Genomic DNA, 25,120 nt, shown 5'->3' on the forward strand with positions numbered 1-25,120 from the left:
TGGCCCAGGGCGCGATCTTGGAGACCTGGAATCGAATCCCACGTCGGGCTCCCGGTGCATGGAGCCTGCTTCTCCCTCTGCCTATGTCTCTCCCTCTCTCTCTCTCTCTCTGTGACTATCATAAATAAATAAAAATTAAAAAAAAATAAAACTTAAAAAGAAATAAAGAAGTATCTTTATAAAAGAAAAAACATAAAATCAACATAATACTTCTACCACATTTCATTAGAAGTACTAAAAATCTATATTCCAGGCTTGTGCTTAAATCCATAGAATGAACTCTGTAATTCTCTATTAATAATCTTTAGAGCACCGAGTTTAATACACACACCCACACACACACACATTATAGGTAGTGTTATCAAAAGAATTCTGGAATAGCGAACCCCCCCTTTTCCTTTTTCATCACAATTAAGGTTGCTGCTCCCCAGAGTGACTAGAGTAAGTTTCTAGAACAAGCACCTCCAGAGAATATAGTCCTAACAGGAATATTCCTGCCAGGGAGTTTCTCACTCTTTTACTTAACAGTTCTCATGCATATTTGAGTGGTTTCTAGGAAGTTCTCTTGTTATATCTCTGACTTATACCCAGGCGGATTTTAACATAGCCATCCTTGATTTTATGAGTCACCCATATGCATTATTTTAAATATAATATTTTATTATAGTCATTCATATGAGCCAGATTTAAAACCTAAGTTGTTGTTGTAAACCTCATAAAGTAATTGTTATAAGACTGGGTTATTAGCTTTATATGAAAAGTGCTATTTATACATAAAGTGATACATGAATTATGACGATTATTCAGTTAGAGCACCTAGTGCAATTCAAAGCTAGGTTTCCCATTGGACTCTGCCCACGAGCAACTTCATTTCCCATCCCACTTTGTATATGAAAGTGGACACTGTTCTTTGGGCCAAAATGAAACTCTTTTCCATGTTATTAAGTACCACAAACTGCTATCTTTGAAATATCTACAAAATACCCTAGATCTCTCAAGGTACACTGGTATCTTTATATTAAGGAGCTTGTCTCACCTTCTCACCACCTCCCCCTGCCAAATTTCGCCAACCCAGCTCTGCATACAACTCTGACTTCCCTTTAGGTTGGCGCAATTCTTGTTTGAGCTGGCACTAATCGATCAATACGCTCATACTTCAGCTGTTCAAGCAGCAGCTAACCAGGCAGCCACAACAAACACAATCCTGGCAGCTCCTAATGTGTGTCTCTGCCTGTAATTCAGATGCTGTTTGCAAAGAGTTTACATGTAGACCACGTCGCTCTTAGAAAGCTCAGTGCTAGGATTTTCAACAGAAAGCTTATTAGGCACACAGTCCTGCAAATTAAATCATTATAAGTAGTTGCTCAAAATAGTTTGGGAAGACAGAGTGCATGGTAATGTATTTTTACACATAAAGACTAACATTTTCTCGGACAAGACCAATGCTATAGCAAATGATAACATTCTGGCAAGAAGCATTGAGCATTGATTCAATTAAGTAGTATATCATTTACCTATAAGAACAAACTGATTTCTTCCCAATTTAAATCACGGAAGTTGAGGACATAAGATGTGCGTATGAGACAAATAGATTTTCCCCCCACTTGTTATAAATGTTTTTTGGTGGAAAATATAATTTAGTGCAATTAAAAATGAATGTATCATCTGTAAACCTCATGTACAGTTCATTTTGTAGAACGAGAACGCTCTTTGAGCATATTCAATACACAGTCACTACTCCAGGTCCTGTAATGGTAGACGTATAAGTAGAATTTGATGTTTGCATTGGAAGAGCTTATAATATACCAGATAACATGAATATTGAGAAACTGTAAAAGCACAAGGCCCTATACTATAGGAGCCATATCTGAGGGAGGTTTTTCACCTAAAGAGTTGACATTTAATCTGGATTTCGAAATGATCCGCTTTTACCTACTAAGGAGTGGGTGAGGGGTGATGAAAGCACTCCAGTAAATGGAGCAGCACAAGTTAACGCACGCAGACATGAAATGATATCCTGTATTTGAGGTCCTTAACGTGGTCCAGATGGATAGTTCAGATTATAGGAAGGAATAAGTTTAGAAGGGAATGTAGTTAAGGTTCTTTACTTCTATGCTAGTGCTATCCCCAATGCTTCTAAGTCACTAATGTTTCTAAATATGTAGCATGTGGTATGATGAAATAGATTTGGGGAAGAACATTCTTACTTCACAGAGAAGAAGAGGTTGGAACAGCTAAGAGGAAACTCTAGTAATTCAGGTAAGAGAGTGTTGGCAGCACAGCTGGAAAGGAACAGGAGATTGGAAAAACATTTTTGAAGATAGAAATTGGAAACATAGAGAGTAAAGTAGAATAAAGAGTCAAAGAAGACTTTAAATCAAACAGTTTTTTTGAAAGTAAAGGAATGGTGGGGTGCCACGGTGGCTCAGTGGGTTAAGGGTTAAGTGGCTGACTTTTGATTTCGGCTCAGGTCATGATTTCAGGGTCCTGGGATCAAGCCCTGCGTAGGGCTCTGAGCTCAGCAGGCAGTCTGCTTGAGGCTTCTCTCTCTCTCCCTCTCCTTATGCCCCTACCCCCCAAATTAATAAATATATATTTTTTAAAAAGTGAAAAAATGGTAATATGTTAATGGTATTTAACTGGTACAGAATTGAAAGGACTATACAACATTTTCTCCAAAAGAAAAAAATAATATTCACCGTTATCTAAATTTTCTAATTATAGAAATATTACAAAAATATGAGAAAATGGATGTGCAAAATAACATTATATTTCTCAAGTGATGTAATTATCAAAAGGTAAAGGTCATTGATCTGGCAATTAGTCATACGCCTCATAAGGAGACCTTTATTATAGCTAATATTAAATATTTCACCATGAAGATTGTATTGTGGACTTTTTTTTTCTGTCTGCCACATGATGATACAAATATAAGCATCAAATTAAAAAATAAACTTATCCCCAAACATTAACAAACCTCCAGTGATTATACATTATCCAAATTAAATCAGATTTTTATTAGATAATTCTATGTACTACATAATGGATAAAAAGTCTGTATTATTGAATGTGAATAATCTAGATCTCATGATAACTAAATTATATCTCTAAAAGGCAGATTGCCATTATTACTTCTAATATTTAAAATCCAATAAAGTCACAGGAAAATGAAAATCATATGCTCAAATTATGTATAAAGATACACACATGTGGCTTTGTGTGTGATACCAGACTATCACTCTAATATCCTTTTCACAAGCCCTTTTCACTTTGCTTTTGATTACAAAAGTTTTTCCTCATTATTCCACTTTCAGAGTCAATCTTCAACATCCCGAATGCTGATGCTCCCAGGAATGTTGCCTTTTCCTGTTAATCTCCATAGCCCCAGAGAGGCTAGCAAAATAAAGCCTTTCATTTCTACGTTTTGCACTTGACTTGGCTTAGACTGATACCAGGTGACATTATTACTTTGGGTTTCAGATGTTTAGGGAAGAGGAGAGTAAACTAAAGGATAAAATTATCATTTCAAAGTGGCTACATTTGGGGGCCACCATACCTACCAGTTTTCATTTAAGGTAACGACTCTTAAGGATGGTGACTATTGCTAGAATTCTCACCGTCTCATTACATTTTTAAATAATTCTCTGTGACTGGCAGATATGAAAACATTAATAGGGCTTGAGAAACGCTCCACAGGGGTAATATTTAAGTTATTAGGGTCAGAGCCAAGAGAAGTTTCTCATGCATAAAGAGATGAGTTTGTTACTACAAAGTATTCCTACCATGTCCTTTCATTTGTAATGGAGAATTATGGTTGGTTCATCCATATTTTACTGGGCGAGCGTACAGATGCAATGTGCACACACAGGGACCATCTCATATATCTTTGAATCGTTCAATATGCTTTGCAGGGCCTTGCATTTATAAAAAGTATGCTCGATGCATTTATGTAATATGCTCGGTTTTTAAATATTTCACTTGAAGGAGAGATTTAAAGGTCAATGCTTACTCTGCTAAGATTGGACTTTTCATACTTAGAAATAATACCCCAACATGCAGAAATTCAACACTCACATATCGTTAGGAATCTAAATGATAACAAAGAGTAGTAGGATTTCCAGAACACCTAAACATATAAGGTTTAAGGCACTTGCACTTCAGCAGACTTGACAGTTGTTAACTGCTTTTCCCATGCATGCTTATTACAAAGAGGAAAGAAAAATGGGTTTAGTTGTGCCACACACACACACACACACACACACACACACGCTTCCCCCAAATCTTCTCACTAAAATACATGAATACCTGAATTATACTTACAAGTATAATTTAAAGTGATGCCTAGAATAAGTTCTCTGAAAAATCTTTTTTTATTAAAAATATCATTTTAGATATAGCAGTTCAAAACCCAGTACATAATTAAATACATATGATGGATTTTACTGAGTGCTTAATGCATGTAAAATTTCCTTTGACAATTCAAATTTAAACTCACTTTAGTTCTTATAAATCTTGCAAGAGTATAATTGACTTAACATTTTTTTCCAAAACAGCTAATACATTACTTTCATTTCTATCTGGATTTTCATACAAATGAGAAGGAGAAATGGGGGAAAAAAAAAAAAAAGCTACCTGCTAATAATCAACAGAGAAGCAGCTTGGGAAAACCAAATGCATTTTTTTCTCCTCTCCTGTGCAGTCTTTTGTACAAGGTTTTGGTGATTTTGAATATGATTCATTACAACCAACACAGTAAATAGGGTAAAATTAATTTTAGAGTTGCAAATATTCTGATAGGAATCTGCAGAGAGAACGCCTCAGGCAGAAATTAACAATTTTTCTCTGGAGATTATGAAACCAATTTTCCACATGCCAAAGATATAAGTAAATGCATGTGCAGAACTATCTAGATAAAAGACTGTTTTTCTGTAACTTTAAGTACAAACAATTTATATTAGGCCATGTTCTATTTCCCTGTCTCATCCACTCACGACTTGAACTGAAATGGAAAAAGCAGGGAAGAGGGAACCAGAGGATGAGACCCATTTCTGTTGCTTCTCCAGAAACTTGAATTAGCCAGTGTTATTTCTCTACAGCTCGAAGTCTCTCCAACGCATGGATAAAGTAGATTATCCCTAAAGTATCCAGGAGCTCGAAAAGTCTGCTTCTGGCTTCCAGTGCTAACCATATGAGAAAGCACCAGTCTCTTGCCTGATGACAACCTGTTTTCTATCAGGATTTCCCCAGCAGCTATACTTCAGAAACCAAGAGTGAATGTATCACATACTCAAGTAAAAGAATCATATGATAGTACATTTCATCTGGGATTGATTAGCTCCTCTCAGTCCTACTGAAGTTCTTTGCCTACAGAAATGCTTAGCCTTTTATTTACATTTTTGTTTGATAACTGACGTAACTCACCTCCCACTCCTGCTCTCCAAACCTGTTTCAGCCCACTCATCTCCTTACTGCACCCTGTATATCAGCCGCACCATTCTTCTTTGACAAACTATCCATCAAAACCTACTGTCGACCCTCAGTTACAATTTTTATCTTCTCCTTGGGGCCTTTTTTTGAACTAAAGCAATCTGAGCTATTACTTGATCAAACTTCAAGCTGTAATATGTATGAATTTGTGTGCATTTGTAGGGCAGTGTGGTGGTATTAGGGTATCTCCACAGCATAGCAGTGAGAACCATAGTTAGCCATCTTCCTTCCTTCCTTCCTTCCTTCCTTCCTTCCTTCCTTCCTTCCTTCCTTCCTTCCTTCCTTCCTTCCTTCCTTCCTTTTCTTCCTTCCCTCCCTTCCTTCCTTCCTTCCTTCCTTCCTTCCTTCCTTCCTTCCTTTCTTCCTTCCTTTTCTTCCTTCCTTTCCTTCCCTTCCTTCCTTCCTTCCTTCCTTCCTTCCTTCCTTCCTTCCTTCCTTCCTTCCTTCCTTCCTTCCTTTTCTTCCTTTCTTCCTTTCCTTCCTTCCTTCCTTCCTTCCTTCCTTCCTTCCTTCCTTCCTTCCTTCCTTTTCTTCCTTCCTTCCTCCCTTTGTTTCATCCAGCATTTACCTTGGTCTTATCATGATATAGGCACAGGATTAAACACTATTAGTGTAAAGATGAATCCATCACATTCCCTTCCCACAAGAAGGGACAGGTACATGTCGAAATAATTACGATACGTTACTACAAATGCTAACAGAGACATGGGCCAAGTAACCTTTTTATATTTGGGGTTATCAGTCAGTTTGGTGAGTGAAAGCATGAATTTAGGAATTTTGTTTTTTACAAAACAAAAACAAAAACAAAAACAAAAGCAAACACCTGTCTACCCTACTCACTAGCTGTTCAGTGTCGAAGAAGTTTCTTAGCTTCTTAGGTGCTCATCTTCTCCACAGGTGAAATATGGAAAATAATATTATCTTCCTCAGCCTTTAGTAAGAGCCAAACAGATCTTGAGGGCAAAGCCTCTCATCCTCATCCATTATCATTAATTAACCCTAACACATATCTTGCATGTATGGATACCTAATAAATACTTGAACACTTTACTACTTAGGATACATACATGTCTTTGCAAGTTTCCTTGACATTTTTCTGAGTGTGTGATCTGCCCATCTGACCAAGGCAAACAGCGTTAGGCAGATTCCCTCTGCAGACACATGCTGCCTGAATAAAGGAAATCTGCTTCACCCAGAAGGCAGGCTGAGTTCAACTCAGACTCACAATACAGGGAAATAGTAATTTCACCTTTGCCTCTCTCAAGCTGCATAACTAATGTAATATCTATGCCATGTAATGGAGTAGTCCAGCATTATCAAGACAATGCCCACGGCAAATGAAATAGTTACCTCTCTGTGTGGATTAGGGACAGAATTGTGTTCTCCTCTAATTGATATATTGCAGCCCTAACCTCCAACATGACTGCACTTAGAGGTGCTTCCTTTAAGGAGATCATTAAAGTTAAGTGAGTCATAAGAGTAGGGTCTAATCAATCAGGCTGATATCCTTCTAAGAAGAGAAAGAGCCACCAGGAGTGTAGTGCACATGCCCAGACAGAGGCCGTGTGAGGACGCAGGGAGAAGGCAGCCGTCTGCAAGCCAGAGAAAGAGGCCTCAGGAGAAGCCAAATCTTCGAACAGCTTGATCTGGGACTTCCAGCCTCCAGAACTGGGAGAAAACAAATTTCTGTTGTAAAAGCCACTCGGTCTGTGGTATTTTGTGATGGTGGCCACAGCCAACTAATACAGTCTGTATTAAAATACGGACCAGATATGTTTCACGCTAATCTATTCTATTTTAGAGGCAGGTCAGACTGCTAGAACCCAGGTTAACTTTCCTGATAACCAAAGCAAGAAAGAGAAGCAACATTTACATGCTACCTACCTGTGAGGTAAGTTTGCAATAATCATAAAGCTAACGTGACCAAACTGATGTGCACAAGGGAAGCAGTCCGGTGTCAGACCCCCCTGCTGTGACCACAGCACCCTCGCTCCCACCAGTTCCTGCAAGGTAAGCTTTGTGGGTCTGGAAAGACTGGTCAACCTCTTTGAGTCCTTGCAGACTAAGAGTAAAAGTGCTTGCACCGTGGAGTTATTAGGAAGATGAGAAATAATGTATATAAGTTGGTAAACACGAGGTGCTCAATATAGGATAATGATTATTACGTGGTGTTTTCTAAATGCTGAGTCAAGTGGTGCTACAAATACGTTTCACAAAAATAGCCTATGATTAAGCCTGACTTTTTCCAGTGGTCAGTTATGAGAGCTTGAAACTGAAACACCCCCAGAGATGATAATAGAGTTTAAATGTGGGAACAGGAAAGCTAACTGGTGTCCCTAGCCTGCTCAAGCAGTGGGCAGTGACATCACTGTGTAGGGGAATCAGCAGCTGCTGGAGGATAAATCCAAGATCTTGATTCATTTTTATTTCCCCTGCGTAAATGGGCAAAGAAGCAAGCCTAGAGTTACCTAGAGAGAAGTTTATGAAGAATTTGGGGTTACAGTTCTACTCTCAAACACATCCCTTTAGGATAATCCATGGTCTGGAAGACTTTTCCTAGAAAATCATTCATTTGAATTAAAAATTACATTATCTTAAAATATAAATTTCCTTAGTTGGAGAAAATAATGGTGCCCTATACCTTCAGTAGAGAATTTTTGCCCCAGTTTAAAAGAAATCTATTTCATTATTAAGAAAAAAGCAAGTACTTACAGTTAACATTTGAAAAGGGGAAAAATATACATATAAAGGTCACAGGACCTAGCCTGCCTTTGAACAAGGCCAGCAGTTTTCTTCTTATACTTTTATTATACTTCCTGAATTTATCAGGTAGATAACAACTTGAACATAAATTCATTAAGCCTCACTAGGGAAATTATAGGGGAAAAAAAGACCAATTATATATTTTTGGAGAAAAAGAAACACTCATAGCCACACAATCAGCTCCTATGCATTACTTGAGAAAATAAGTTTGTTTTTAGTTCTTTAAAGATAGAAATATTTCACTGTGTGATAGTATAAAAACTGGCAGGCACATATCATCTATATGACATAGTTTAGTGGATGGCAGGATAAGAGATTTGGGAAAATTTGCTTTATCTAAAACAAAAGCTACATCATAGTGGTATAAAATTCTTTCCATTCCCTTTTCCCTCTCTAATGGAAAAGCACATTCATAGATACGTTGACCAAAAACCAACTGATAGAAAAAAATTAATGTATTTAGTTTTTTATTAATATTTTCACAGTGACCAATTGTACACTTGAGAGAGAGAGTATACTTATGTTTTTTGGGGGTGGGGGATGGGAGTAGAAGTTGTTTTTTTCTTCTAGGGCACAATAAACTCAATAACAAATTTTATGACCCAAAGAGAGCAAGAACCATAGAATCTACTCATCTGGATTGCTCATTTCCTCACACTGACAAATGTCTAATGTTTGAGGCAAGCAACATGTCTCTGGTTGTGTTTTACATTGAGAAAAGGTTTTCCTTGTCCATATGTCATTTTATGCTTGAAAGCATGAGATTTGATTCCTCCTACACCATCACCTAAACTTTTGCCATGAAATGATCTGTTTTTCTATTCTAGATATAGATTTGAAACTCACCCTCCTGAGGCTGTAAATCCCACAGGTTGATTATATGCTACAAAAAGAAATTCTAAATCTGCTACCCTTTAATTTAATTGAGTGTGTCTACTATTACCCTGCATTTTGGGACAAGGTGAAAAGGAAGTTCTTCTCTGGGTCCTTTTTATATTTCTCAATTACTTCCTAATTTTTTTTCCTCCAGAGGAAGTGATCCAACTTTCTATTTTCATGTAAGCTTGATCACACCCCCCTTCTATATTCGAAAGGTGACTCAAATCTTAGAAAAAGGTAAATGCAAAATATATTTCCTTGAATATTTAAACTAAATACATTCCAAATAGCAGAAATAATTCTATCTGCCTGTCCCAAACTTCTCATAGCAGGAGATCAATTTTATACAATGCAAATAACTGAGAATATTTTAGGACCTAGAGAGCATCTTTTGCATGATTGGCCTTTGTTGCATGCTATGTATATATTATTAGATAAGTTATGTAATGTAATATTTAAATACTTATTAGGGGGTTGAAATGTTAGGCAGGTTATTTCCATACAACAGTTTTCTATTTATCCTGGGTCACCAGCACCATGTAAAATGGAGCATCCAATGATGGGAGCACCATAGGAAGACTGCTTCAAGCTTAATGAGGTAAGAATGTAAAATATCCTGCTTAAAGCTAACAAAGCAGCAATATATTGGTAAATGGTCAAGTATGAGACAATCATTCTATAATAATTATTAGAAAAAATACCAAACAGAGGAAGGTTACAAATTAAGAGAAAATTTCCTAAACACTACAGTAGTGTACAGAGCTTCTTATTTTTTTTCTACTTTAATGCATATTTTCCCCTTGCACAAAATCTGTGGATGGGTTCACTCCCAAGCCTCAACCCACCAGTACTTGGCTCTCTGTCAAGATGAGGCTTTTTTTTTTTTTTTTTTACCTTTGGAAGATATTTTTATATTTTGGATATTTTTAGCAAATACTTATTTTTTGATGATTTTAATAAATATTTATACTGAAGTCAACCTTTAAAAAAATCAGAATGAATGATTTCTTATAATGCCCCATCGCAAAACAGGCCTAGACAAAAGACACCAACCGAAGTTACTTTGGAAGACAGAACAAGTACAGATAGAAGAAGTATAGAACAAGATGAGCTACTCCCATCCTCTTTGGTTCCTATCCTTAATCATCCTCAGATTCAATACTCTAGGGTTAAGGTGAGGGTGGCAGGGAGGGACTCACTAGACCAAAGAAATGTAATTTAAGCTCGGTACAAAATCTACCATGGGACTAATCCTTATAACCATAATTAATAGCCTAAGATAAAAAGAAAGAAAATGGCATCGGGGGATATTTAAAGCTAAAGCTTCAACCATAAAAATACCCTGCCTATTAGCTCTATAATTCAGTTCTTTATTATATCTCTGGCTTTCATACAGGTCAAGGTCTTTCTTGTGTCCGAAAATACCTAACTACTGGATTTGATTTTTCACCTCAAAGCTACATCTTCACTCGAAAGATTACTAGTTTGGCTCTTACTATTTAAGATCAAGGATCCTGTTTCTTCAAATCATAAAGGAACTATATGGCAAATTGACATTTGATGCTAACTCTGAGTAACTTGTCCCCGAAGCACAATGTTTTTGGTAAAATTGATCATAAAACTTAACTTGAATTTTTGGAGGATTTAAAGGAAAATGTGCATTGGTGGCAGACAATGTTTTGGAGGAGCCCGCCTTCAGCTGAACCATGCATTTGTTGTTGTTGTTTGTGTGTTCCTTATCAGTGGTATTTGGATGAAAGGCAGGAATTTCGCTAATGCTCTCTGCAGTTCCATTTGCCTCTAACAGACTCTGTGAAACTGCTCCCAGTCCCACTGCTGGTTGTGGCTTGCTGATTTGCTTCTGTTTATCAGAAATGCTTTCTGTTATCTCAGTATGACCTGTTTGTGATTCTTCAGTGTAAAGTAAAACATTTCTTACCAAGGAAAATGCACATTTTTCCTCATAATCCGTGGTGAAGATTTTTCAGTCTTTAAGACATGACTTGCCGATTTTGTAGCCTTTCATGGATTTGTTTTAACATGTACTTACATAATGGCTGGCAAAACGATGGTCATGCAGCCATCTCTCTTTTTAATGCAAAATCTAAATGGACTGGTTCAGCTCTGTTTCAGGATGCCTGGGATGTTTCTATGCTAGAGATCATTGCAGATATCTGCACAGGTTCAAATATTTGGTACTGCAGATCAAATTAGCTTTGATGACTTTATTTACCAAGAGATTTTCTACAGAGTGGAACTATCCTCTCATTTTCTCTTTGGCAATGGTAATTTACCAATGGTTTTCACATTCATTATTTCACTCAACCATTCTTAAAGCATTAAAGAGGCAGATATTATGATCACTATTTTGAGAATGCGGAAATTGTGCAGGTGGAAGTTACAGGATGTCCCCCCTAAAGGGGTGGCAAATATAAGCCTCAAATTCACATCTTCTAAAGACACACCCACCATAAGTGGGGGAAAAAAGAATGGAAGCGGGAAATTCATTTACAATTCCAGTTATTAGGTGCAGATAAACCCAAACGACTAATAAAGATTTATAAACACCTTCTATATGGTCTTGAGATCTTTTGTTTACAATAGGATTTTAATGTTAAAATTAAATCCCATTTAATCTTCACAACCTCGGAAGGAGGGAGGGAGGGACTCTTTGGCTCACACTGTGGCCTTTCAAAGTCTCAGAAGTATAACTCATCCAAAATCACACAGTTATTAACTTGGTTATAGGAGGAATCAGAGATGAATCACAGTGTAGTGGCTGTATCTGCAGTGATGCTTTTAAGAAAAGCTTATGTTTGAAATGTGAGGTTAAATGATTTCTCTTCCAACTAGTATACAGATAGAAATTTCACTACACCTTGCAATTTCATCTTTATAACTTCCAAAGGAATCTGTAGAAGACAAAAAGTTTTGCCATGTGGCTCAGGAAAATTCTAGCTCTGTAGAGTAATGTACCATCTCAAGAGATGAGCTTGGTGATGGATGCTTTTAAGGAACACAAAGATTTGGGACAAGCCTGAAATCATTTTCTCCAGACCAAATTTCACTGAGCATCTGTTTTGTTTTGTGTTTTTAACAAAAGTGATACAAATAGTACAAATAGTACTACATGTCTTTTGACTATTACTCAGAGTAAGAGGGAAGCAAGCAGTGCCACAAGGACACCTTCATAAATTTAATTAAATGAATATAATGAAATAGATCTTCCTGAAATTTTTAGTTGTCACAAAGCTCTTATTCTAAGAGGTGCGGAATAATTCCTTGAAGTTTATAGCAAAAGACCATTCCATCCTGGCTGAAAATCAGGGAAGTAAGAATTCTGTGGGAAGTAAGAATACAGCACCCAAGTGCCTGTCACTGGGCCACAAATTCCCCACTGTACATTATCCCTTGGTGGAATGACACAGAAGAAACCACACTTAAAAGATGGGTGGGACAGCCTACTTCAAAGCTCTGAAACGGAGATGTGTGTCTTCACACACACACACACAGAGAAGGACCAAATACTTTTCCCCCTATAAAGACAAAATTAGGCAGTGAAACTGAACGAGCCACTGATGGAAAGTGGAAGTTGCTTCCACACATTTCCATTCCTATTTGGTGACAGAAATAGAAAAAAAAAATAGCTTGAGTGGGAATCTGTTTGGGACATCATCTGCGTGGACCTGGAGAGATATGGAAAGGTCAGTGGAATTGGCATTAAGGAATCTGGTTCCTCTCTTGGTCTCTAGTTTACTCAACTTATTTATAAAATGAACCATGCACAATCAGAGGCTCCTAAATTGTGTCTATGGGTTGCCTGGCTTAATGGAAATTCCTGGAAAGGTATGCAGAATTGTACAAAACCGTGATTCTAGGCAAACATGTATTTTTCCAATGAAAAGGTCTTTACCCATGGTAATATTCACAGAGTGTCTCGTAACTCAAATCAGTTAAGAACCACTAAACTAGATGATCTGTTAGGGCCCTTTTAACAATGTTGTTCTCTGATTTGAATACAACAAATGGTTTCAAAGAAGTGTAACCAAATGTTTCTGGAAAACAGAAATGTTACCACCGCTGATAGATTAGAACCCAATCCAAAACATACCTCGTTTGCAGCTTTTTCTTTTTTTTTTCTTTTTCTTTTTATTTTTTTTTTTTGTTTGCAGCTTTTTCTAATCCACTTTTTTTTCTTCAATGTCTCTCCCTATGAAATTCTTCTAGTTTCATTTATTATTTCATCTTCCTATCTAACAAAGATGAAGATCTGACATTTGCCTTTTTATATTTATTTGGAAAAGGATAATCTCATTTCTTAGAGATACAGAAATATGTATATTTTAGAGTGTGTATCTACGGAAAATATTTGTACATCACTTTTTTTTATTCATAAAGAAACCTTATTGCACATCAACATTGTACCAAGCATTCTAAGAACATGGAATTAGGCAGTTTCTCATAATGTGAAGTATGCAGAAAATTTGAACACGTGCATGGGGAAAGAATAGTAACTCCATCAGGCAAGAGATTACTGAAACGACCACCGGAATGGAAATCATAGTACTTCAGATTGAGCCTGATTATAATTTCACAATTCAACCATTATAAATACTTCTAATTTTTCATTTCCTTTAATCATGCAAGCATTTAGCTACACTCTTTAATTATATACATCCAGAATCTCACTCTCTGTGTTGCTAAATTGTGAAATTCTTCTTGAGTTAAGTGGAAACTTTATTCACGAATGTGTAAGTGGAACTTTATATATATATATATAATATATAAATATATATAAATATATATAAATATAATTATAATTATATATTATGTTTTTGGTTGAGTAAACCTTCCTCAAAATGATTGTGAGAATAAATGGGAGTTTAACCAGGATATAAAGTTATCTTTTTCATCAAACTCATTGTTATTTTTTCATTTTAGTAATATTTATTTTTTTAATGTTTTTAAAGATTTATTTATTCATGAGAGACAGAGAGAGAGAGAGAGAGAGGCAGAGACACAGGCAGAGGGAGAAGAAGGAGCCCGACATGGGACTCAATCCTGGGTCTTCAGGATCAGGCCCTGGGCTGAAGGTGGTGCTAAACCGCTGAGCCACACAGGCTGCCCTCATTTTAGTAATATTTAATACTAGAATTCATTCAAAATACAGACCATCAACCAATTACTGATTAATAAATGCTTGAAAAATCACTGTGAAGCTACATGTTAAATAGAATGACAATAATCTGTTTTCATACAATAATCTATTTTCATATCCTTAATCTCAACAAGCTGAATTTAAGTTATTTTTAATTTAAAAAACATTTTCTGTAACTATTTTTCTATTTTTTTCTGCATAATCCAAAATAGTTGAAATCCATAAGCATATATATGAAGGACATTTAGAGATTTGAAATTATTTTTAGGTAAGCAATAAGCTAAATAATGTACATTTTAAGTGTACTTTAAATTATGCTTTGATATCTCCATTGGTATTCTTAATATGTTTGATGCAACTATCGGTGAGTGTAGGCATTTAATTATTTCCCACCGGTGGGTCATAACCCATCAGCAAACTCAGAAAGTTGCCTTCAGACTTTGGTGACAGGATATAATAACGGCATGTCCAGATTTTTTTCTAGAAAATAAGAGTTTAAAAAAATGAAAGCTAGAAATGAATGTTGAAAATTACCAATCATAATCTCATTGAATATTTTCAATATTCAATTTTGAATTGAATTGATATTAAGTGATAAACTCTAATAATGCTACTTGTCAAGTGTATTTTAAAAGATTTTTTTTTTAACAACGAACTTTGGATTCTTAAACATTTTGATATATCATGAGCTTTGCGGAGGCATAAAAGTAGATCTAGGTAACACTTCTCAGAGATAGTCTCAAAAGGAGTCATGGAGCTAATTTTTTATTTAAGCATTCATCAATGGATTCGGAACAGAAAATAGGAAAGAATGGATGTGCAAATAGAATGTTTCTCATCAATTTGTCAGCCTCAAAGACTAAAAAATAACCTCATATACCAATGTAGATGTTCTAGAAGGAAAAAAAAAACTTTCTTGGCAGCCTTAGAGTATATATCCACTTTAGGGTAACTGTAAATATTCTTCCTGTTTGAATTACTTTTTTAGAATTTGTTAGCATTTAGATTAAAGACAGCTTTCAGGAATCCTTCCTCGCCCTCCCCCATAAAGGCTTTCAGAACAATGCGCACATTTAATGCTTGCACACATCAAGGACCCTCCTCTTGTTAGGCACATTTGGCATAAGTTCAAGGACGTGAATAAACTGTGAACTGGCAGGTTCCTCCTCAGGGCTGGTTCTTGGCCTGCACTTGGCATTTAGCCACTCAAATCAAAGGAGAGAAAGGGTGATGACTCGTGGTTTGCATATGTACATGACATCTGAGTCAGGTGTTTTTTAATCACATCTTTAGGGGTAATTATTAGGTCAAATTACACTTGACAAGCAGCTCTAAAATCTTACTAAGTTATCTCAGGCCTGCAAAAGAAAATTAGCTCACTTTACTCAACAAAAAATGCATGAAAGCTAAAATGCTGAGCTCATTAACATAGCCGCTTTTAGGATCTTCCCTTATTGTGAGACCCTGATAGTTAGTTGATGGTTCTCTGAAATATAATGTTACTTCTCCATTAGCTAAAATTACTATTCAAAGAGCATCATTAAGTAGAATTATGGGGAAAAATGAAAATCGTTATAGGGAGCTTCTGTAAATTGCTTTAAAGAGATCCTCAAGTAAGAAAACATATCCAAATATGTCACTATTCTAAATTTAACCTTAATATTTCCATACTGGGAGTCGAAGAATGTGAAAACACAGTTATGATTTAAGCTGTTTTCTGATATTTCATACACAGCATTCAATACAGCACCTAGCAGTACAGAGATTAATTTGTAATCTTACTCAACTTCACACACCAGTAATGCCAAGAAAGGGGAAAAAAAAAAGAAAAAATTTTCTTGGCATTTCATATTTTGGTAAAGTAGCCAAAAAATCCTTAAATTGTTAAAATAGCAGGGTGGCCTTTAAAAGACATATTTTTTTCTGTATTTATTACATATTATTTTTCTGTTCCTAAAATACGTTATATTGTGTTCCATATAAAGTATACCATTCTTACAGTTTAAACTATAAAAATAGTATTTTGAGGACATGGTCCAATTATAATTACTAGCATAATTTTGCCAACTTTTGCCAACAACATGATGTCACTACAGTGTGGTCATTTTCCGTGTAAGAGGTGATGAATGACCAGGAACTCATTTATCTAAAGCAAACAAGTGGTACCCTTAGCTGTTTTCTGGCTGAGTCAGAATTACAAGATAACGTATCTAAAATAGTTCCAAAATGTAGTGCAAATGCACCATATTAGGAAGTAAAGATAGAATACTTAAAGTGTAAGATATTTGGGGGTGTTACACATGATAGTGTATCATGTAACTAAAATAGGTAGTGGAGCAAAAAGCCATATTTTAATATTATCATTGAAAACATTTAGGGTTCTGGAAGCTTTCCCTACACCTTACTTGGTAGGTGAGAAGAATTATGACTACTTATTTTCAAAAGTTGACATTTCATAAGTCGATCACATCGAAAAGATGTCAGACATGGGTACAGAGATTCTAAGGGAGCAGATGTGCTTTTTTGTTACCCTCTTTAACAAATATGCCTTTTAAAGGATTCAGCAATAAGGTTTTAAGTCAAATTGCAATGTAAAATGTTCTTTTCATTGCTAATTTGGGGAATTATCCCTGATAGCCCCGACTCATGTCTTTTTTTAACTAGCAATGGTTGAAATTATAAAGATCATCAAATAATGACTCCTTCAAGAAACATAAAAAGAGAGAGAAGGTATAAATGTTAAACACGAAACAAAATTTATGGCAAGTATAATATATAAAGGAAGGCTCAGGGAAAATCAAGAATAAGTCCCTCAATATTCTTTAAGTGGTTGTTTTTTTTTTAATCTGAATTCACCTAAATAACCCCGCTGATTTGGGGTTGCTTGTGATCCATTAACAGAGAGGCACTAACAGGAATTCTTAAAGTCATAGGCATCTCCAAAATTATGAAGCGTATGTGCTTTTCTGTTAGATCTCTCTACATAAATAATAACCGGGCACTGCCCCAATAGATATTCTGTCCAAGTATGAAGACAAACAGCCTCATTATAAATATATGGTCTGCTATGGACCTAAAAATAATACATTTCATATACACTACACATTATAAGGATACCATGGCTTTTTGAAAGGTGGTTAGGAGCACAGCATCTGAAGAGGGGTGGGTTCAAATCAATTTACTAACTGAGCAACTTCGGCATTTTGCCTAGAACTTCTGCCTCAGTTTCTTTACAGAAACAGTTGGGATCCTAACTGCATCCACTTCTTAGAATTGTTTTGAGAATTAAATGAGTTTATACATATTAAAGTGCTAAAAGGGGAGTTTTTATTAGATCACCCACCATCTGAGTTCCTCCATCGACTAATCATTGAGCACCTGCTATATGTTAATAATCATTGGCGCTTAATAGCAATCGATGATGCTCCAGGAAACTGAAGGGAAATACAGAAAAAAAAAAAAAAAAAGCATATAATCGTTTGAATGAAAAAAAAGTGATAAGAAATTCTGAATTAATCAACATTGTAGTCTCTTTCACATTGATTTTTAACTTTTTTTCCATAGGTCTAGTTAAAGGAATCAGGGTCCTTTCATTAACATCTGTACATCCACTGTTCTTTCTCCTGTCATGGTTTCTATCTGCTGTTCTATTCCACTTCTCACTAGCATAGGTCATTCCACATCAACAGTCATCGATCTCTAGAAGCCAGGTCACTTCCCTAAAAGAGATGCGGGCTCATTCTAGCAAGGGAAAATTTGATAGATAGATAGATAGATAGATAGATAGATAGATAGATAGATAATGAGTCTTTTTTTCCCTAAGAGTACCAGATTCAAATATAAGGCATAGAATTGTGTCTGAATTTTACCTTAAGGACAACTATCATTCATCGATCTTTTTTTAATATAAATCCTCCCATTGAATATTACGCAGCCACCATTCCATTATCTTTATACAGCATAATGAGTGACAGGGAGCACAATGAATTCTGAGTGAATAAAGGTGCAGACACCACATATGGCAAAAAGATTCTGATCTAGCCATGGCTAGTAGTTGACATACTGATTTAGAAATTATTTGAACAGGGTGACTACCTGCCGTACATTTATTTACTACCAGCATCACAAACCCTGCCATGTAATTAATCACGCTCTGCACTAGCAGTAAGGAAGTCTGCTCCCCACAATGCAGTGAACAGTTATTTGCTTCTCTCACACTTGGCGTTTCTGCAACCCTATTGTGATTTTGTTTCCAGAAAGACTTCTGTCCCTGCTGTTTGGGGAAATGTATCTATAATGTCTTGATCCAAGAATTTCATATTCAACAGATGGTATTCTTGGCTATATGTTCATTGTGCTTTCTCTGAGCAGAGCTGAGGGCTTAATATTGCTTGTTTTCTGCCAATCATCTCTTAGCCTACAAATGAATTTTGATCAAATCTGTATTATTCCTTGTGCTTTAGCTCTGACCCTTCTGGAATTCTGATCTCTAGCGTGAACTAGGAAGATAGCACTCTTATTTTTATAAGAATGTATTATTCTATGGTCCTGTCTTAAAAGATATGCTCAGAATTATAGGTTTTATAGGCACAGATACAAATATATGTTTATTTACAGAGACAGAAACATATACACATGAATATACACATGAATAGTCCTACAAGGACTATTTTTTCCTGAAAGTTAAATGTTCTCAACTATTTTTCTATATGCAAACAATACTATATATATATATATATATATATATATATATAGGGAATTGAATATATATATATATATTCAATCTTGAAAACCAAAGCAAGATGCTTATTATGCATGGCATTGTATTTAGGATTAAGCATCCCTTTTTTAACCTACAAATCCCTGTGAGTATGGACAATATGTCTGTATATATAATGGCAGGAAGTAGAGACCTACACATATACACACTGAAGGAGAAAACAGACTTCTTAAAAATACCTGTGGGAGATCATCATCTGAAAAGTCTTTTGAAATGTTCCAGGTCAAGAATTTTTTTTTTTTTGCAGCAATTTTAATTTACTTACTTAGAACCAATAAAAGCAATTCTCCTCTGCATTCTTCCTTCATACCTCTGGATGTTAAAAGACGAATGAATGGCAGGAGAAAATGATGGGCACAGTATAGGCTTTGCAGAAAGCAGAAACTCAAACTTCATTCATTTTTCTGCCTCATCTAACAAGCTTCCACAAGGCTACAACAGAAAGATTCTATTTTTCCAAACAAAGCAAAGCCAAGAGTGAACTGGATTAACTGATTCAAAAGCCTTCAGTTTCCTGATGCTTTCCTAGCTGGCAAAATCCACTATTTTTCTTTTCAACTTACTTTTTTTTTTTTTTTTTTTAACTTTCTGGCATTCTTTAAAGAATATCTTCCTGTTAGGCATTAAATCTGCTATCAGCAGATTTGACATGGTCATCTGAAGACAAAAGCCTGTGATTTCTTAGTGAAGTGGGAAAGATGAAAAACAGCATCGGACAGGTAGGCTTGTCACAATACATTTTTGACTTTATAATCAATTTTAGCAGTTGCCAAGTCAAGATATTACATTAATGCTTGTAGCCATCAATTGTATAATTAGAAAAGTTGATGAAAATGCCCTACACTTGTTTACAGGAAACCCAATGATTGCGTTCAACCACAATGCTAACTTCTCTATTAACACAGCTCCATGATAATACACTTAACTAATTTCACATCTCAGGCTATTGACGCAGGGAAATTAAATTCCTGTCCCTGTAAATGGATCTATCATATTATTTCTCAACTTTTAAATATTTCCCTGCAATCTGCCTACATATTCATTATTGGAAACCAAATGGAGGCTTTTTTCCCTCATTATTATTTTATGTACCTCTGATATAGGCAGCTCAGCTTCAGTCTACTCATGTCAGAGAGTGTAGTGGTATTTCTTAATAGCCTGAATCAAAACTATGCATGAAACCTTTAGATAGAGTTCCTGGATAATTTTATTCTTTGAGTATAATAAATATAATGAATAGAGTAAATGGCAAAACTATTGGTTCAGAGCACAGTATATGTAATAAATGATTATGGATTTTTCACATGTACTGTTATTTAATTTCCACCTACGATTTTTAAAGAAAAATATTCATGACATTAGATATTTCCTTTTTATTATTTCAGCATCTCTGAATAAGGCTGGGGAAGACAATGCTACAAGCAAAAGATGCCGCATCAATTCCCTCTGTATTACTTAATAAATTAAAGGCAGTCACAGTTTGACACAGCTGACTTCTTTGATGAGGTCAAGGACTTAGAGATTGAGCCCCGCCCTGCCCCACTGCTGAGAAATGAGCATATTGAAGACAGGTTGGAGTGCTCTTAGAGACACTGCAGTCTCTCTCCTTAATCCTGCTGGAACATTTACAACATCACGGGATGTCTCCTTTGAATGTCAAGATTAAGAACGTAATCCTTTAAAATTTGGCTCAGACACACACAAAAGTGAAGTTCGGTCCTTCACTTTATAAAAAGGCTGGCAAAAAGATACTCTATAGGTAACTTTCAAGGAAAAGAGGATTTTGAAAGCAAAACAATTCAAGTGGTGTGTCAGAAAGGTAAAAATGACTTAATTTAAATCGTCTTTCTGAAAATTGATTATAACAAGTTATATAGATCATATCTACATTGTGCAAAAGATGTCACAAGATGAAGAATAGTTTCTAAATACCAATCATATGTTCTATTGAAACTAAACTAAAACTAAATTCTGCTACTGCAAGATGTGTTACAAGACTTGTATATTTGCTGTTTTAAAGGCTCTTTCTCATCAGTATCTACCAAACATTCAGACACTCACACTTTCAGTTCCAGGTTTAATTCCATCTAAAAATTAGTAAATATCTGAATTATGTTAGGTATGGCTGGACAAATCCTTATTTTACCGTATTTCATGTATATAATCAGAATAAAACCTATGTTTTATAGTTGGGGAAAAATAATTGTAATGTATAGTGTTTCTTTTTTTTTTTATTTATAGTGTTTCATATGCACTTTTAGTATCTGGTTCTCCCCTTAGGCTAGTTTTAATCATGGTTACAACTTTGAGTTTTGATAATATTGATTTGTTAGCACAGGAAATTCGTTCTAAGCTTGGACTTTGTTTAGTCTAGAAATAATGTGGATTATTTAAGACTTGCATCTCAAGTCCAAGACTTTCAAAGATAGTTCAGTTAGTTTTACCTACTACTCTGTACCTATTCTCCCAGTTTCCATAAATTCACTCTTAATTAAAATAAAAGGAAAGTAAAAAGTGAGTTCTTAAGTTTTTTTTTTAAGAGATTTGTTACAAAGCTATCTGATTGTTCTGACCTTTTTTTTTTTTTTTTTTTTTTTAAATAAGAAGTTGGGGAATGGGAAAAATGAACCTTGGTAACATTCTTGAGATAAGCTCACATAATCTCAGCTATCTTGGCCAAAAATCATATAAGGAAACTCAAAATAATAATGTTGCAATATTGAAAGAGACAGAAATATGAGCCATTGTAGAGGTGTATCACTGGCACTTTTAGTGAGGTTCTAAGCAAAAGAAACCAAAGGGCCATATTAAGAAACTATTATATTATAATGCTTCCAAATCTATCACATTTCCACTTATAAAATAGCATATAAAATATCAAAACATATAAATATACATAAGGGCTTCTTCATATAATTAAATGATCAAGTGATCAAATAATATGAGTTTCAGTAGTACATTTTCAACTCACTAATGACTTCTCACACTAATTTTCTTTTATTTATAATTAAAATATAATGGGTATTGTCATTTTTAAGTAATCATGAAATTCTAATAGTTTCATCATATTACCTATATTAGTATCTTTAAAAATCAAATTAATTAGTCAAAGATGGGCCAGAGATGAAATGCTCTAGTTAAACACTTTCTAAGCACGATAAAAAATATCTATAGATTTTTGGGAAAGAAAGGTAAAGTCAGGTGACACTTCACAACTTGAACATTTAACAGTATTCTTTAAAGTAAATGAGTCTTTATCCAGTTATATATAAATGTTTCCAAATAATTATAGGATTTTTGGAATGCACTATGCAAGAAAGGACAAGGTACTTCTTACACAATGCTTACTCTTAAAACTTTTTTATACGATATTTTCTTTGTATTCTATTCTTTTTCCTCATCCTTTTGTATTCTTTTAATAATCATTCCTTTTTCTGGCAACATGTAACATCCTCTCTTCTATTTCTAGGTTCATTCTTTTTTTTAAGATTTCATTTTATTTGAGAGAGAGAGCATGGAGTGAGAGAGAGAACACAAGCAGAGGTGAGGGGCAGAGGCACAAGCAGACTCCTTGCTGAGAAGTGAGCCCAATGTGGGGCTTGATCTCAGGACCCTGAGATCATGACCTAAGCCAAAGGCAGACACTTAATCGAATGAGTCACCTAGGTGCCCTAGGTTCACTCATTTTAGCTGCAGTAGAATATTACATTGTATGAATCCACCCAAATGCACTAATCTAGATTTCCTTTTTTTTTTTTTTTTTAATTTTTTAGATAGAGGGAGAACACATGTGAGGTGGAAGGCAGGGGCAGAGGGAGAGAGAGAGGAAGAGATACAATCCCAAGCAGGCTCCCCAGTGAGCATAGAGCCCAGCACGGGGCTCAGTCTTAGGGCCCCGAGATCATCACCTGAGCCAAAATCAAGAGTCCCATGCTTAACCGACTGAGCTACCCAGGTGCCCCAAATGTACTGATCTAAGTTTCTGATAATGGACATTTGACTTATTTCCAAAGTTGTAGTTCACATTCCTGGGCATATCTCAATGCGTTAATGCCTAGGAGATTTTCCAAGGTCTATCTAGGATAAGAATTAGTGTGTGATAGGCTATGGATATCTTGAATTTTACTATCTATTGTCAAGTTTTTCTCTAATGTGATTCTATAAAATTGAACTCCAAACTGTTATTTGTCAAACAAATAGTATTTCTCCACATCTTCATCGTGCTCGTGGTATTACCTACATATTAGCCTTCTTTGGATTTTGATCGTTGTGAAATAGTATTTGAATATAGTTTCAATCAACCTTGACTTGATCACTAGTGAGACGGAGTCTCTTTCCACATTTATTGGCTATTTAAATATCTTCTCACATCAACCGCTATTTTGTCTAGTTTTAACAGTTGATTAATACATCTCAGTTTTGCACATATCTTTTCTCATCCTCTGTGGCATTCTTTTTTCACTCAGCTTATGGAGAAATTTAATTGTATCGAAATTTCTAATATTAATGAGGTCAAATTTATTAGAAACTTTCTTTGCAGCTTGTGCTTTTAGTGTCTTGTTTGAAAATAAAATTGTCATTCTGAGGTCATGTTTTCCATTGTAAGCTATAAGTTTTTCAGGTTTGTCCTTAAATGCAGGTCTTTAATGTACTCAGAATCTATTTTGTGAATTCTCTGAGGTAGAGTTCTATCAAACACTCCCACCCCCAATTTTCCTAGGATCATTTATTGGAGTCAGTAGATCATTATTATCCACTGACATCTAATATAGACATCCATCAAAGATCTTGAAGATTCGATTCCAGGACACCGCAATAGAGCGAGTCAAATGCATTTTTTTGGTTTCTCAGTACATACAAAGTTATACTTACACTGTACTGCAATCTATTAAATGTGCAATAGCTTTGTGTCTAAAAAACTCCCCCATATGTATACCTCTGTTAGAAGAAATACTTTATTGCTAAAAAATGGCTAACCATCATCTGAGCTTTCACAGAGTCATCATCGTCTTGCCTTGATGTTGATGGCTGCTGACTGTTCAGGGCGGTGGCTGCTGAAGGTTGGGGTGGCTGTGGCAAGTTCTTAGAGTAACACAACTATGAAATCTGTCATATCAATTGATCCTTCCTTTCATGAAAACTATCTCTGTAGCATACTGCTTGATGCTGTTTGCTAGCATTTCACCCACAGTGGAACTTTTTTCATAATTGGAGTCAGTCCTCTCAAACCTTATCCCTGCTTTATCAACTAAGTTTATATAATACTTTACATCTTTTTTTTTTTTTTTTGTCATTTCCACAGTCTTCACAACATCTTCGTCAGGTGTAGATTCATTTCAAGAAACTATTTTCTTTGTTCATCCATAAGAAGGAACTCCTCCTCATCCTTTCAAGCTTTATCATGAGATGGCAGCAATTCAGTCACTCCTATCTTCAGGCTCCACTTCTCATTCTAGTTGTTTTGCTGTTTCCACAACATCTGTAGTTACTTCCTCCACTGACATTTTGAGCCCCTCAAAGTCATCCATGAGGGCTGGAATCACCTTCTTCCAAACTCCTGTGAATGTCACTACTTTGGCCTCTTTCCCTGAAACATGAATGTTCTTAATGGCATCTAACATGGTGAATTATTTCCAGAGGTTTTCAATTCACCTTGCCCAGATCCATCTGATGAATCACTATCTATAGCACCCATATGAAACATATTTCTGAAATAAAAAGAGTTGAAAGTTAAAATGACTCCATGATCCATGGGTTTCAGAATGGATATTTTGTTAGCACATGAACATGAAAACAATAATCCTGTTGTACATCTCCAACAGAGCTCTTCGATGACCAGACACTCTGTCAGTGAGCAGTCATATTTTGAAAGGAATCTATTTTTTTTTTTTTCCTGGGGAGTAGTTTTCAACAGAACTTAAAATATTCAGCAAACTATGTTGTAACCATGTGCTGTCATCTAGGCTTTGTTGTTCATTTACAGAGCATAGGTAGAGTGGATTTAGCATCATTCTTAAGGGCCTAGGATTTTCATAATAGTAGATGAACAGTAG

At 35.5% G+C, this 25,120-nt stretch overlaps 2 protein-coding genes across 8 annotated transcripts in view; one reads left to right on the forward strand and one right to left on the reverse strand.

Moving 5' to 3' along the window:
• LOC144302654 (uncharacterized) overlaps positions 1-3,452 on the forward strand; it is a 32,286-nt gene extending 28,834 nt beyond the window's left edge. For 5 of the 6 annotated variants that reach the window (XM_077880213.1, XM_077880205.1, XM_077880201.1 and 2 more), the window contains one exon: positions 3,315-3,452. In XM_077880213.1, the coding sequence (XP_077736339.1) occupies positions 3,315-3,434 (120 nt within the window). In that variant the 3' untranslated portion in view covers positions 3,435-3,452. The remainder of the gene's footprint in view (positions 1-3,314) is intronic. The other variant, XR_013369651.1, reaches the window with a different exon arrangement.
• Positions 1-25,120, reverse strand: part of PCDH7 (protocadherin 7) — a 416,043-nt gene that overhangs the window by 40,542 nt on the left and 350,381 nt on the right. The window lies entirely within an intron of this gene.

This window comes from Canis aureus, chromosome 2 (assembly GCF_053574225.1).
Source record: "Canis aureus isolate CA01 chromosome 2, VMU_Caureus_v.1.0, whole genome shotgun sequence".
NCBI classification, from domain to species: Eukaryota; Metazoa; Chordata; class Mammalia; order Carnivora; family Canidae; genus Canis; species Canis aureus.